A 16183-nucleotide genomic window follows, 5' to 3' on the forward strand; every position below is an offset into this window, starting at 1 on the left:
CAGCTGACGAGTCCAAAGTAATAGCCACCTGATGACATCACACATTGACCTTATGACATCACACATTGACCTTTGTTACCGTTCCTTTGAGCTGTTTGACCTCACTTTGGGATCCCTAACCACTTCCTGTTTCTGTGCTCAACTTCATGTCCTAACCTTCCATCTACAGGAAGGGCCTTACTGTATTTCAAAATAAAAGCAGACAGGAAGCTAAGTTCTCTTAGCTTAAGACAGGACAGAAAATCAAAATAAAAGCCTAACTATTTTATTTCTAAATGCAAAATAATGGAATTTCAAACATGAGTTTAAAAACGTGAATAATCGTGATTAATTATTGAAATTTAGCAATTGATTGCAATAAGAAATATAATATGTAACAACCTTAAAATTAGTTATTGTTCATTGAGCAAATCAACATAAACTAGTACATAAATCATTAAAAATAATCATTTTTTGGCATTACACAAGAGGCTGTGTTGGCATTTTATATACCATTGCTATGTAAGCTAACATAACTGATCCGTGTTCAATTCATTTGCAGTAGTTCATGTTTCCACAATTTCCCAGTTTGGGATCAATAAAGTAATTATATTCTAGTCTATGTTGTATAATGAAACATGCCAGTTTAAGGGGTATTGCCTAATTTCATTGTCCGACTTGGCAAATGCTTATATATGTTGACGCACGTTAACTCATTCCCTCACAGCCGACTCAGCCTAACGTCGTTAATGCTTTGACTGTATTATTGTTGCATTGAGCGAGGACGTGCTATTCAGCACAACTTGTTGCATTATCCAATGTGCACAATGAAAATCGAACCAAGGAAGTCGACAACCAGAAATGGACACAGCCCACCTTTAAAGTTGCGCGCTGGCGTGATCATTTCCATCTGTTACACCATACTTAACAGCACGTGAGCGTTATATGTTGCGTCGTACATGATCGCACACTCGCTGTCTGCATGCTCGCTGTCCACACTGCATCCATTAAATATTGAATTCTCTGCTCTGTAAATTTAACGAACCCTACAACATGAACTACTTCAAATAAATTATACTTCGTACACGGACCATGACTGAAACTTTATTAATAAACGTCACTCTTCTTCTCCAGTCAAGGTCGGGTTAGTCACAGTGGTCTCTGTCCAGTCAAGGTCGGGTTAGTCACAGTGGTCTCTGTCCAGTCAAGGTCGGGTTAGTCACAGTGGTCTCTGTCCAGTCAAGGTCGGGTTAGTTACAGTGGTCTCTGTCCAGTCAAGGTCGGGTTAGTCACAGTGGTCTCTGTCCAGTCAAGGTCGGGTTAGTTACAGTGGTCTCTGTCCAGTCAAGGTCGGGTTAGTCACAGTGGTCTCTGTCCAGTCAAGGTCGGGTTAGTCACAGTGGTCTCTGTCCAGTCAAGGTCGGGTTAGTTACAGTGGTCTCTCTTCAAGGACGACTGCTATGGTCAGTTGTTACTCTCCAGTGAAGGTTGGGTTTTGGACAGTGGTGGTTGCATCCTTGAATAGAGGGTTGTCAGCCTGCCAACAGAAAAAGTCCATCCATAAATGTTTCAATAACTTTTTTCAGTTCACTGAATTATAAAAATTAACATTATATTAAAAAAGCAAAGTTAAAATCCACACACTCTAACTAATACTCAGTGTTTCCAGCATGATTTGGAGATGGGCGGACTAGGGCTTGTTTCCAATAAAGGTGTTTTTTTTTTTAAACAGCCTTCCATCAGTGAACATTGCTGTCCTAGCATTCTTATAGCTGTATCATGGATGTGGCTGAAACAACTTAAAATGCTTACTGTGATCACCATCCTAACGGCCAAAACAAATTAATTTCACCTGTGACTTGGCAGAGGAGGGACTGAACAGATTGGCTATCCATCAGTTGGTAATCCAGGGCCAGAGACTTACAATCAGGCACACCTTTAAGTATTCTGCACAGTCCAAAGTGGCAGTGCTAAAGATTTGAGGAATCTTGCAGCTCACTTTGAACCTGAGACTTTTAATATCAAAGTTCCTTAATAGATGTTAATGGCAGACAGCAGGAGGACAACAGTGTCTTGAGGATAACACATCTGCAGCACCTCTGAATATTAGGATGTTGTGATACTGGGATGACAGACAGAGGCCGCTCTACTTCCACAGGCTTAGGGACTGCAACATCTACAAAAGTACCCTGCAGAGATTCTAACAGCTGTCAGAGGAAAGGGTCATCTTCTAATAGAAATATAATAAACAGTCTCACCTCTGCCCACTTGGATTTCTTCTTTTCATTTTCAAACTTCTTGAACTCTTTAAGATCCTTAAAGTAGATGAGGGACTTGATGAGCATCAGTAGCAGGATGCCAATCAGGGCAACAGAAGCAACAGCCGCTGAGATGATGGCTATGACATTGGGCGGTTCTGGACAGTCTGGAGAAAGAAGGGAAAACACAGATTCAAAATTCTTCCCTGGGCGTTTTTTTTCAAAATACCTGCAAACTTACATTAGCTTCAGCTGCACGCTGATCAATCATGGTAAAAATGAAAGCTGCTGATAGAAGTATCTTATTGTCATTATAAGCATGCTCACTTCACTTGTTAGCATTAGGCTAATGGCATGCTGGATCTGTCTAAACAGTAGAACAGGTCCCATCTTGATTTTCAGAGTTAGCTCACCTCTCCGAGACAGAATCTCCGCCTTGTAGTTATCCTCTCCGATTAACTGATGCAGCCTGAATTTGATCCAGCAGCCCTCGGAGTCCTTGTGCTGGCACTGTTTGCTAGTTATGGTGAATTGTTCAACTTTCTCAGAAGTGATGTTGATGCAGGCCACGCTGCAGTTCTTCTTAAAGGCTCCAGACTCAAAGCCCTGGCATTCGATGCAGTTCCTGAAAGAGGATTTAAAAACACTTATACTCAGGCCGGGTTGGTCTGGGGGGTCTTGTTCTAACTTTTCCATCAGAGTTTTCTTGTAACACCTTTGATAATAATTTGAAAATAGAAGCATGATGTTTCAGAGGTGCTCACACTTTGGTCTGACAGGGGTCGGGACACCCGAAGCAGTCCCGGCACAGTGGTCGCTGGTATCCCTCGTTACACTCGCAGTGGTTACACTTGCACTTTCCTCTGCCGAAGCACACTGTTTTGTTGGCGGTTTGACATTCTTCTTCAGACTTTTTACACTGACAGGCAGTGCCCTCGTAGCCTGAGTTGCATTTACACGTCCCACAGAGGCATCTCCCGTTTCCTACCAGGTGACAGATAAGAGCAGGGGTCATCAGCTACATCCGTAAAAGGGCCAGCTCTCTTTCTTGACAGACACTTTGGGAGCGGGCTTTAAAACAAGCTTGTTGTAAATAAGCCTGACAGCTGTGAAAAGTTGGTGTAACCCAATGCGATTGTTTCAGCCTTGTGATTTGATTTTTATATTTATTGTTTAATCACTAGAGATAATTCATATTCTGGGTGCTGCCGGATGTAAGCCCCGGGCGACCAGTTGATGATCACTGGTGAAGAGGGAAAGTGTTCCTATATGTGTTCATACCTATTTTTGTGTGTGAAAGAAGTATTTTATAATTGAATATCTACCTCCACACAGCTTGTTCTGGAACTTCTCACAGTGTTCGTTCTCACACTCGCAGTATTTCCCGTAGTAAGTGCCTCCAGTCTTGGTGTTGTGACACTTACAGCGACCACACTCACAGTCTCCTCTGCCCTCGCACTCCGTGCCGTTCTGCCTCCGACAGAAAGCTCGCAGTGATTCCTCGTCTTTATCTCCAACCGAACAGTTACAGAACTGACCGACGAAGCCTTCATTACAGCTGAAGACAAAACATCACTTAGGGTTAGGCTGAATATTTTATTAAAATTATATATTTATTTTATTTATATCAGTAAATCAAATTTAGAATGTTTTGTAACAATTTATGAATTATTAGAAGAAAAGTGAGAAGGAGGGTTAGGGATACAGAAGGTTGACTTCTTAGTCCTTTACAGACACTTTTACAATTTTTTATGATCTTATTACATTTTTTTGGTTCAAATTAAAGTCAGTCATTTATATATTTATGTATATTTATGTATACAGATACATATAGATATAATATTTAGTAGTAATTTTTTTCCTGGTTCCAGTCTGTGAACTCGCTGCATCTCTTCCATCATTTTCTTTGTAAGCATTGATAAAATCGAACATTTATAAATGGTCATAATTTGTAAAGAAGTTTGAACCCATGTAGACATAGTGACTCTTACCTGCAGATCCCACAGGTGACTCGTCCTTTACGTGAGCAGTGGTCTTGGTCTGTCTTTAACGAGTCATCACAGTGACACTCGCATTCTGTAGTTAAAGTCACAGTCAGAGTGTCTTTGATTCCCAGAGGTCTGATCGTGAACGTTTTCGCCGTCATGCAGGAGTCCGCTGTTACCGTGACGTTAAACATAATCTGCAGAGAGCACACGGACGAGTGAAAAAAATGAAGGGTCAGGGGTTATGTGTGAACAGAACAGGGTCAGGGGTTATGTGTGAACAGAACAGGGTCAGGGGTTATGTGTGAACAGAACAGGGTCAGGGGTTATGTGTGAACAGAGGATAGTTATTCAACATCCATTTAAAATCTTGAGATGTATTTTTTTTAACTTCTTTTATTTTATTCCCAAATGAAACTCATCGCCAATTTAGTAAACTCTAAGCCACTTAACTTTTCCATAAAGTCAATAAAAAAAAACATGTTGTTTAACCAATGAAATATCATGGACGGCCCTCCTCTAGTCGAATAATGACTTGTTGTCAAAGAGGATAGCCTCGTAGCTCCACATGAAAAAAATGAGAAAATGAGACACAGCTATCAACATGAAAAGTTTTTAACTTACTTCCTGTCCCACAGGCACGTTGTCACAAACGCCTTCGCTGCCCCCTGCTGGTCCAGCGTTAGGACATATAGGGGTGTACACGACCCTGACGTCATCAGGCAGATTATCGTGGGTCAGAGTAACTTTGGAGGACAGCCTCTGTATTAACGACACAGTCAGACAGAATGATATGTTACAACAATGAACAACAGTGAAATAAATAGATGACATGAACATGAAAACATAATGTACTTTGTACGCTGCTTCAATCAGCTCAACCACGTTTTGAGAATCTGATGACAGAACTCCGACCTCAGATTTAGGAATCATTTTGGAGAGTTGCTGCCATAACACAGAAAAATGAAGCAGAGTGAGCATAAATGTGAACTCGAAAGAAAAACAGTAAATTTATGAATGAAAGTTAAAATGCATTCACCTGGTACACTTTCACCACTTCATTTGTTACTGCAAATATCGGCTGAATGTTGTTTTTTCCAAGCTGCATGGCCAGCTGTCCCACAGACGGATAATCCTGCACGACGTTCAATAAATCAGACAAATCCTGTAGTATGCTGATAAATCTGATTATGAAGCGTTTTAGTTTCACGCCTGAACAAAATGTTTATTGATGAGTCATCATGTTGAGATGAGATAAATATGACAGAACATTACAAACCTTTCTTGGAATCTGTACTCACCGTATGACTGCTCTGGGTGTAGAGATTGTTCTTCATGTGACATTTCTCATCGTTTGGCTCCAGGATACCGGCCAGTTTACCGTCTCCTGCCATGTGGAAACCAGCATCTGTGGTCAGAACAATGAGCCGAGTGCTGCTGTTCCTCCAACCGATAACATCCTTATCGATCAAATGGATAAATAAATCAATAAAAACAACAAGAGGAAAGAAATTGGAATTTGATTACACTCTAGATTGATTCATTGACTGATCGATCTGTTGGAGGGATTGAATTATATGTTGATTGACTGATTGATTGACAGACTGATTGATTGATTTATTGATGTATTGATTTATTAATTTATTAATCGATCGATCGATCGAAGGGATTGATGGTTGACTTGATTGACTTATTTAGTGAGTGCTCGTGGTCTCACCTGGCACACGGCAGCCTGCATCATGGCGTCCAGACTTCCCTCAGGAATGTCCAGGTTTCCGGAGATGAACTGCTCGTTAACCTTCTTTCTGAAGTCTTTCTCGCTTGCTGTCAGATTGAGGACATGTCTGTAGCCAAAGGCAGCCTGACACTGCTTGTAGTCCTCATCACATGGTTTCTGCAGCTTCTGCTCGTTGGTGTTAGTGAACGGCAGGACGGTTTTATCCACGAAGGCTCCAAACCCTAAAAAGTGTAATTTAAGAGTTTTAATCCTGAAAACAAAAGTGTATTAAAAGCAGTACTCCAGACTTAAGCCTTTACATCAAACCCAAACATTTGTACATGAAGGGTCTGTATGAGGACTCTGACAGAAGAAAAGGGGAGATGAAGGAGCAGGCTGCCTCTGCTTTCTGTTTTATCTCTGAAATAAGATCTTTATACATGACAAAAATAACACATTTTATTAATTAAAAATATACATTACATATCATTTTGTAAAATGATTGATCATGGAAAATTCCTGACCAGGAAGTTTAGTCTCATATTTATATTTATTGTTAGTCCTTCCTCTATTAAAGTCATTGATGAGAAAAAAATACTTATTATCAAACAGATTAACCCCAACCATGGAAACTAAACCTCCTTATTAACATCTGCTGTCTAACCCATGGGAACTAAACCTATATATAGGAGATTTTGGCTTCATGTTTGGAGGCTGCATTGTCCATTTGTATATACAGTCTATTGTCAGACAATATCTCTGTCAAAACAAACATACAATGAATTAATTCAAAATGAATTTATGATATAAATTTAGTTCAATCTATATAAAGTTATGTTAAAACAGTCTTCTTGTTTCACCTTTGACCTTTGTATAACTGCCATATATAATTTAGATACCAGGTTGTATTCACTGAAACACAACACAAAATAACAACTGTAACTTATAGCTGTAATCTGAAGTGTTGAAGTGTAGTTAAATATTAAATATTACCTATTTGAGCATTTTCGGTGAATTGTTTTAGAGTTTCAAAAAGATTTTCTCCCAATTCTTTGACATTTTGCAGGTCGTCTTTCATGGAGTAAGATAAATCCATCAGGTAGTAGAGATCCACGGGATAACCTTCTACTCTTTTAAATGACACACTGAACGTCTCGGAGAGTCCTACAAACATAAAAGATCAAAACAACAACATCGGAAAAAGTCAACAACGTCAGATGAGATCCTAAAAACACAACAGATTCCCTCTTTAGTCCTTATTTAAACAAATCAATGTTTATATAAAATACATCAATGTTATTAAAGGTCATTATGAAGCCACTGCACAGACCCGGTCTCAGACTCAGTTGGATCTTCTGGGGACTCAGCTGGACCGGCTCCTGCTGGTTGAACCGGGTGGAGAGGGCCTCTTTCTTTTCAACATTCAGAAAATTTTGAGGAAATACGATTTCTCTGCTACTGCAGCCTTTTGCTATTAACTTAGCTTTGGTGTTGCAGCGAACAGCTTCCTGCTCACCAGCGCTGGTGAAGTTCTGCGGAAACAGAGCGAGACATAAGAATTGTGTTTTATTACACAGTACACGTATAATAATTTCATATAAAACTTGTCCCATTAACTTTCTAAGTTTAGAATTATTGATGAACATTAGTAGAAAAGAAAAAAGTGTGCAGCGTTTAAGCGACAGAAGCTTAATGATTAAATGTAGCAGTGTCATAAATAGAAACAGTCTATCTGCTTAGCTGATTGTTTGAAATGTTTCTTATAAAACTGAAAGCCAACATGCAGGAAGAAGATTCTTCACGAAGAGGGAAGTGAAGAATGTCCGGCCGGGTTTGTTCTGCACTGAGGTAAATAAAACTGAATCATCTACACAGTGTGTACAGTGCACAGCAAACACTTATCATTGTGCTTTAATATTATCAATAGCATTCTTCTAAAACTAAGACAATAACGATTGAATCCAGAAATATATCATGATGAAAAGTGAACTACCTCTCTAGGTGCTGATCTACATCATTCATTTATAAGTCAGAGGGAGATCATCAACGTCCAACGGTTTTCTGTAACTTTCCTTCAGTCTGGATTACTGCAACGCACTTTTAGACTTGCCTACCCCTCCACCAGGAAACACTAAGCCAAACCCTCCCAGGACTGAGCACCCCCCCAAGACTAAACTCTGCACAGTGGAGGATCGGGACACCCCACGGCTGTGGAATGCACTCCCTGACCACCTGAGGGCGCCACAGACTAATGAAACACTTACAAAGGACTGAAACCATTCTTCTTTTGAAGCTTCTGATACTTTGCTGTTATTGTTTCATGATCCTGTTTTGTGCTTTATATTCTTGTTTTTAAATGAAGCACTTTGATAGTTGTTTAAAATGAAAAGTATGTTTTACAATAACTACTATTATTATCATTATCCATATGTTAGGGTGTTATTCGAAACCATTTTACTGTTTGTGAAATCAAGTTTAAAAGTTTTAATCATAGTCAAGATCCTTCAAACGTGTTAACAAACAACTAAACAAAAATATTTCACCAAGTGAATATAAAAAAAAGAACAAACATCCTCACTGAAATCCTGTAGGTGGTGTCAGACAATATGATGATGTCAAATCTTGAGCATGTTAACTCCTCAAACAAGCTGAGTTGTTTAAAACCAAATTAATGTTGATTTAAAAGTCCAATCAGTGAGCTCTGTAGAGAGTGAGATGATAAAGGTATCTTACTATCTGATCATTAAGGAAACATGTTGAAGTGCTGGCTTCTCTGACAACAATGCAGCAGCCAGTATGTCCTCCTTCTAACTTTAGATTCTGCTCCTGAATGCTCTGGATTTGTTTGGACCAGAGAAGGTAGGCGCTTTTAAGACACGCCCCACACGGCCGTTTTGGACGCCCCTCGGTTTGTCAGATATGAGAGCAGTTATCAGGTCAACAGGTGTTGCAGCGATGGAAGCGGGCAAGAGAAGTAGTTTAGAAGTGATTGTACCCGACCTAAAAAGCCTCTGCATGTTTCTAATAAGCTTGAATAAGCATGATTGTTGGTGTATTTACAGTCGGTGTTAGGTGTACTGTTTACTGAAACTGATTCTCACCAGCTGTTTGCACCACACACAGAAGGGTCCAGATTGGATACAGTCGTTGCAGGAGTTGATTAAAGTCTTGGAACAAACCCCCTCTTGTTGAAACGACCCTGTTATGTGAGAAGGGTTATTTTTAATTTTCCTTAACAGAAAATGTATTAATTTGGTGGATTAATACCTTCAGTTATTATACCAACTCTTTTTTTACAACAAGAAAAAGGAAGAATGTCAATTTTCTCCAGATAATCTGTGAAAAGAAATGCAACCTTCTGATTCATTTAGCCATGATTGACTTTCATAAACCATGTGGGACTTTTAGTTTTCAGTTATTAGATGAATGTATTTCACGCCATTAAAGATGGTAACTGACAATAAAAACCTGGCTTAAGCTGTGTTTGTTAATAGATATATTTTAAATGCTGTACTACCCATCAAGAACATTACTCTCCCAGAATGCAGGCCTGCTCGTGGTACCTAAGGTCTCTAAATGTACTATGGGAGGTAGAGCCTTCAGTTATCAGGCCTGCTCGTGGTACCTACAGTCTCTAAATGTACTATGGGAGGTAGAGCCTTCAGTTATCAGGCCTGCTCGTGGTACCTACAGTCTCTAAATGTACTATGGGAGGTAGAGCCTTCAGTTATCAGGCCTGCTCGTGGTACCTACAGTCTCTAAATGTACTATGGGAGGTAAATCCTTCAGTTATCAGACCTGCTCGTGGTACAGTCTCTAAATGTACTATGGGAGGTAGAGCCTTCAGTTATCAGGCCTGCTCGTGGTACTGTCTCTAAATGTACTGTGGGAGGTAAAGCCTTCAGTTATCAGGCCTGCTCGTGGTACTGTCTCTAAATGTACTATGGGAGGTAGAGCCTTCAGTTATCAGACCTGCTCGTGGTACTGTCTCTAAATGTACTATGGGAGGTAGAGCCTTCAGTTATCAGGCCTGCTCGTGGTACTGTCTCTAAATGTACTGTGGGAGGTAAAGCCTTCAGTTATCAGACCTGCTCGTGGTACTGTCTCTAAATGTACTATGGGAGGTAGAGCCTTCAGTTATCAGGCCTGCTCGTGGTACTGTCTCTAAATGTACTGTGGGAGGTAAAGCCTTCAGTTATCAGACCTGCTCGTGGTACTGTCTCTAAATGTACTATGGGAGGTAGAGCCTTCAGTTATCAGGCCTGCTCGTGGTACTGTCTCTAAATGTACTGTGGGAGGTAAAGCCTTCAGTTATCAGACCTGCTCGTGGTACTGTCTCTAAATGTACTATAGGAGGTAGAGCCTTCAGTTATCAGACCTGCTCGTGGTACTGTCTCTAAATGTACTGTGGGAGGTAAAGCCTTCAGTTATCAGACCTGCTAGTGGTACCTACAGTCTCTAAATGTGCTATGGGAGGTAAAGCCTTCAGTTATCAGGCCTGCTGGTGGTACCTACAGTCTCCAAGTGTACTATGGGGGGTAAAGCCTTCAGTTATCGGGCTCCTCTCCTCTGGAATCACCTTCCAGCTGGGGTACGGGAGGCAGACACAGTCCTTTTTTGATAAATCTTATAGTTAGGGCTGGTGCTGGTGTAGACCAGCTCCTAGTTATGCTGCTATAGGCTTAGACTACCGGAGGAACTGACAGCTTGAGCTCCTCTCGCTCTCTCTCTGCACTATATTAATGCATGTCGCTATCTGTAAATCGCAGTTACTAACCACATCTTTTACTGGGAGCTCCTGTTAAGTTCCTTGGGACCATTGGTGGATGGCCTGCCTGTATAATCAACAACCCCCCCTTGAGCCTGCATTTGCACAAGATTTCTGCCTCTTAAAAGGCAGTTTTTTCTTACCACTGTAACTTTTGCTGAAATGCTCATGATGGATTAAGCTGGGTCTTTGTAATATAGCAATACGAATGGTCTTATTACCTGCTCTTTTGTAATACTTAATAACAAAGAGTAAGGAAATGGGAAGACAATCTGACCTTTGAGGGATGGGAGGGTTGTTCCCATTCAAGATTCAAAATGTTTATTGTCATGTGCGCAGTAGGAAACATGTTTCCCTGTACAATCAAATTCTTTCTTTGCTGTCCACAATGAATGCCAACAATAACATATTAAAATTAAACATAACCAAATAATAACATCATTTGTTAATCTCTGTATAATTGTTGTACCTGTATTGAGTGAATGGTGTCAATATAAATGTGATCACAAAAAATCTATAGATATAATATTAATTAATATGAATATATCAATGTAAATGTTTCATCATTGCTGCTGTTCCCTTAATAATTAGTTTACTTACCATTTCTAGCCATCAACAGCAGGAGAAGAACCAGTCCGCAGGGATCCATGTCCTAAAGACAAACAAACAGACCTTCAGTTACCTGTGGAGCTCGGACCAGAACCCTGAGAGAGTCTCTGCTCTTTAAATAATACGACCATCATTTTAATAACCCCTTAAAGTAGTAAATAAATTATGTCACGTAAGAGTCTGACATGACGTGAGAGTTTAAAGAATGTGTAAGTATTTCTTGTCTTTTCAGAAACAGGAGGAAGTTCCTTCTTTTAGATCTTGTTTGATCAATTCTGATCAACGTTGGATTATTCGTAAATATAATGATGCGTTATTAATAAAAGTGAATGTAGTGTAAAATAACCATGATGGAGTTTAGTTCAAATGTGAAATCTGATGTGAACATTTAAATCATACAACCTGACATCATTCAAATTCATCACATTAATTTAGATAACATGTGCAAGTAAAAAAAAAAGACAAAATACTTCAACTAACACAATAAGAGATATGATGAAAACCAGTGCAAGGGTGTGTCAGTGATTCCAATGGAGGCAAGTCTGTCAAGGAGGATGTAATGAGAGATGGTGTCGAAGGCTGCATTCAGATCAAGGAGGATGTAATGAGAGATGTTGTCGAAGGCTGCACTTAGATCAAGGAGGATGAGGATGGTTAAAAGTCCGGAGTCAGTTGCCATTAGTAGGTCATTAGTGATTTTTACCAGTGCTGTCTCTGTGCTATGGAGGGGGCGGAAACCAGACTGGAATTGGAAGGGTAGATTAGAGATAGGACGAAAGTTATTGAAGTAATTTGTGTCTGCAGCAGGTTTCTTAAGTATAGGGGTTATTGAAGCTGACTTGAAAGAAATGGGAACAAGACCAGAGGTGAGGGAGGAATGTATGGTGACCATTATTAGGGAAGACAGAGGGGGTAGGCAAGCTTTTACCAGGACAGTAGGGAGAGGGTCTAATGGACAGGTAGATGGTTTTGATTTCTGAATGAGGTCAGATATTTCAGCAACAGCAGGAAGTTTGAAACTTGAAAGTGAGCGAGAGAGAGGAGGTAAGAAGACCGGGAGAGATGAGATGTTAGGAGTCAGTTGCTGGTGAATCTTGTCTACTTTGGCAGTGAAAAATGACATTAAAGAGTTACAATAGGCGGTGGAATACAGATGAGAAGCAAGAGAGTCCGGTGTTTGTAGTATGTTGTTGACGATGGAGAACAGTGTCCTTGTATTCCCTTCACCTGAGCTGATGATACCTGCGTAGTGAATTGATTTTGCTGTAGAGAGAATGTCCTTGTAGTGGAGAATGTGGTTATTGTACATTTCTCTGTGAATAAGAAGTCCAGTTTTCTTGTAGAGACGTTCCAGGCGACGGCCTTTTGTTTTGAGTTGGCGAAGTTCAGGTGTAAACCATGGAGCAGAGTGGGTGAATGAAACAGTCCGGGTTTTTAAAGGAGCAAGGGTATTTAAGAGGCTATGAAGACCCTCATTGTAATGAGAAACCAGTTCATCGGGGGTGGATAAACAGTTCATGCTGGGGAGGCTGTCAATGCCACTGGAGAGAGCATTTCAATTAACCTCCTAATGTTGTGATATGAAATGAAACGTGGCAGATTTTTTTTGGATAGTGTAAGTTTGACATTCAAAGATATTAACATGTGATCAGAAATGGGAAGGACATCTGCAGCGCAGTCAAGAGGAGTGACACCAGAGCAGCAAATTAAGTCCAAGATATGTCCTTTGGAGTGTGTAGGAAAATCAATATGTTGCTGCAATCCAAAGCTCACAATGCAAGATGTAAAGTCCTTAGTCAAGGCATTGTTAAAATGATCTTACAGTAATATTATGGAAGGGCAGTTGCAGGAGCTCAGAGGCTGTGTAACAGAGTAATGCTGCCGACGGATTGAAAATCAAGGACAGAGCAGTCCAGATGAGCACAGACCATACAATGCCAATGATAGACTAGATAAGGGCTCCAGGCAGCGGAAGCAGCTAGGTGAGGAGTAAGAGCCCTTCACGCAACAGGTAGGCTAATACTAGTCTGAATACAATCACCAGATAATCTAATCGTTTGGCAGTATGTCCAGGTTAGAAAACAACAGTGCAAAAGTCAGTTTATAAGTTAAAATCATTAAAAGAGTCTAGAGAGCAGCGGCAGCTAAATACGTCAGCGTTCACTCAACAGGAACCAGGTTGACTAACCCTAACCCTACATGTAAAAGTTGTTGTGTTCCTTTGTGTGAAACATCCACCCACTGTGTGACGTAAAAGTAACCCAGAACATGAACACACAGCTTCCTGCACACACGCACTTCTCTGTTGACACACAACCACACTGACACACACCCTTTTCTTTCGATACCATACAAGGTAAAAGTGAACAGTTGACTGTTGTGACAGAATCATTTCCTCTTTAAGAGCTCAGAGACGAACAGACCTTTTTAAAAAAAAAATGTAATGTCGCTTCTGCTTGCTTCTGTTAGTTAGACTGACTTTTGATTCTTTTAAACAGCAGCTCAAATTCAGCTTTAATGATTCTATCCAGGGGAAACAGCTGATGGATGTTTGACATTACTTCATGTACTTACAGACAGTACATAACTGAATGCAATAGGATGTTGTATTGGCTACAGAAACATCACTGTAAAGCAGAAGATAGATGGAAGAGTTTTTTTTTCAGTGACTGTTGATCCATGACAACACCCATCACACTTTTCTACAGACTCATATAGAGAACAGAGAGACTGAGGAAATCTGACTGGAACAGAATCATACCAACATTTTATTTCGATCAGTATTTGAGCATTGACACTGAAATGATCACACTGAAAATTAACAAAGACCTTAAAAGTTACTCAACACTTTTCTTCTTCTTCTTCCTGACATACAAACAGTGATTTATGGCTAAGATGTTTTTAAAGTGTTTTATTAAAAAAAAAGGTTGATACATTCATCATGTTTGTGTCATTAACAACAAGGTGAACATAAAGGTGTACATCAAGACACCACATATATGCTTTATACAAAACCACCATGCACCATTATAAAACATCACCATGCACCATTATAAAACACCATAATGCACCATTATAAAACACCATGCACCATTATAAAACATCACCATGCACCATTATAAAACACCATAATGCACCATTATAAAACACCATGCACCATTATAAAACATCACCATGCACCATTATAAAACACCATAATGCACCATTATAAAACATCACCATGCACCATTATAAAACATCACCATGCACCATTATAAAACACCATAATGCACCATTATAAAACATCACCATGCACCATTATAAAACATCACCATGCACCATTATACAACATCACCATGCACCATTATAAAACATCACCATGCACCATTATAAAACATCACCATGCACCATTATACAACATCACCATGCACCATTATAAAACATCACCATGCACCATTATAAAACATCACCATGCACCATTATAAAACATCACCATGCACCATTATAAAACACCATGCACCATTATAAAACATCACCATGCACCATTATAAAACACCATGCACCATTATAAAACATCACCATGCACCATTATAAAACATCACCATGCACCATTATAAAACACCATGCACCATTATAAAACATCACCATGCACCATTATACAACAACACCATACATGTATTAAAGCTGTTACTTTGTATGGATCGTGAGGACTGTTGTTGATGTAGCAGGACTATTTGTGTCCTGAAGAGAACAGTCAACCCTCAGACGGGAAGGAACATAAATCACAAAGACGTGTTTGTCTGTCAATGTTCTGACAGATGTGTGGATTGTGGCTGCTGTGTTGGTTTGATCTTGAAATGGTTGAAACGATTTAGTCGCAATAATCAACTGAAAAATGATCAACTGTAGACATGTTGTTGTAGTTAAAATTTAAAAAAAAATTAACTTTTTAAATACAAAATGTGTTAAACAGGAAAGACAAGAGTAATTTCGAACACATTGAATTCCTTTTGTTGTAAAGTTGTCTGTAAAATGTGTCCGTCAGTTATTTAGTCAACTTCCTCTTAGAAAGAAAAAGAAAATGGTTTCTTCCTCTCATGTCTTGATATGTAGTTCCAGATATAATACTTGGTTTAAAAAGACAACTTGAGCTGCTCTGTTGTGAAAATATCTAAAAATTAAAAAGTCACCGCAGTTTAAAGAACCCACCTTCTCTTCAATAAATCTATAACTAATTGAAAGAATAAACTTACCAGTGACGGGAAGAAGCAGCTCTCGTCTTGTGGTTGACAGATGCAGCTAACTCTATTTTGAAGTAGAGACTCCACCCACACGAGAGGAAGTAACTGTGTTCTGATAATGGTTGTGTCAGTAAACTGTTATAAATAACCTGCACAGTACAGAAGTTAACCCTTTTTATGAGTCACACATTAATCATTTCAAAGAAACTTCATGCAGAATCATCCCTGGGTTAGGGTTAGGGTTAGGGTTAGGGTTAGGGTTAGGGTTAGGGTTAGGGTTAGGGTTAGGGTTAGGGGTTAGGGTTAGGGTTAGGGTTAGGGTTAGGGTTAGGGTTAGAGGGTTAGGGTTAGGGTTAGGGTTAGGGTTAGGGTTAGGGTTAGGGTTAGGGTTAGGGTTAGGGTTAGGGTTAGGGTTAGGGTTAGGGTTAGGGTTAGGGTTAGGGTTAGGGTTAGGGTTAGGGTTAGGGTTAGGGTTAGGGTTAGGGTTAGGGTTAGGGTTAGGGTTAGGGTTAGGGTTAGGGTTAGGGTTAGGGTTAGGGTTAGGGTTAGGGTTAGGGTTAGGGTTAGGGTTAGGGTTAGGGTTAGGGTTAGGGTTAGGGTTAGGGTTAGGGTTAGGGTTAGGGTTAGGGTTAGGGTTAGGGTTAGGG

General features: G+C 39.9%; 1 protein-coding gene across 1 annotated transcript; it reads right to left on the reverse strand.

Moving 5' to 3' along the window:
* Nucleotides 1–249: 249 nt before the first annotated feature.
* On the reverse strand, nucleotides 250–15621 carry itgb2 (integrin, beta 2). Its single transcript, XM_061034428.1, has 17 exons — nucleotides 15549–15621; nucleotides 11308–11359; nucleotides 9041–9138; nucleotides 7270–7471; nucleotides 6933–7103; nucleotides 5940–6181; nucleotides 5524–5682; nucleotides 5262–5357; nucleotides 5078–5167; nucleotides 4847–4984; nucleotides 4229–4419; nucleotides 3563–3795; nucleotides 3002–3221; nucleotides 2651–2862; nucleotides 2238–2404; nucleotides 897–1516; nucleotides 250–716 (listed from the first exon to the last, which is right to left on the reverse strand). The coding sequence occupies exons 2-16, from the start codon at nucleotides 11354–11356 to the stop codon at nucleotides 1451–1453; spliced, it is 2334 nt and encodes a 777-aa protein (XP_060890411.1). The 5' UTR covers nucleotides 11357–11359; nucleotides 15549–15621; the 3' UTR covers nucleotides 250–716; nucleotides 897–1450.
* Nucleotides 15622–16183: the final 562 nt, after the last annotated feature.

Source organism: Labrus mixtus, unplaced genomic scaffold (genome assembly GCF_963584025.1).
Source record: "Labrus mixtus unplaced genomic scaffold, fLabMix1.1 SCAFFOLD_127, whole genome shotgun sequence".
In the NCBI taxonomy this organism is placed as follows: domain Eukaryota; kingdom Metazoa; phylum Chordata; class Actinopteri; order Labriformes; family Labridae; genus Labrus; species Labrus mixtus.

What these genes read in the sequence shown, in the direction of transcription:
- itgb2 (XM_061034428.1), bottom strand. Translation starts at nt 11,356, where the DNA reads ATGGATCCCTGCGGACTGGTTCTTCTCCTGCTGTTGATGGCTAGAAAT. An exon ending in GTGTGTGGTGCAAACAGCTG is followed by an intron (nt 7,472 to 9,040) that starts GTGAGAATCAGT and finishes CTGTTTCCGCAG; the next exon opens with AACTTCACCAGCGCTGGTGA. An exon ending in AGAAATCCAAGTGGGCAGAG is followed by an intron (nt 1,517 to 2,237) that starts GTGAGACTGTTT and finishes TTCTGTTGGCAG; the next exon opens with GCTGACAACCCTCTATTCAA.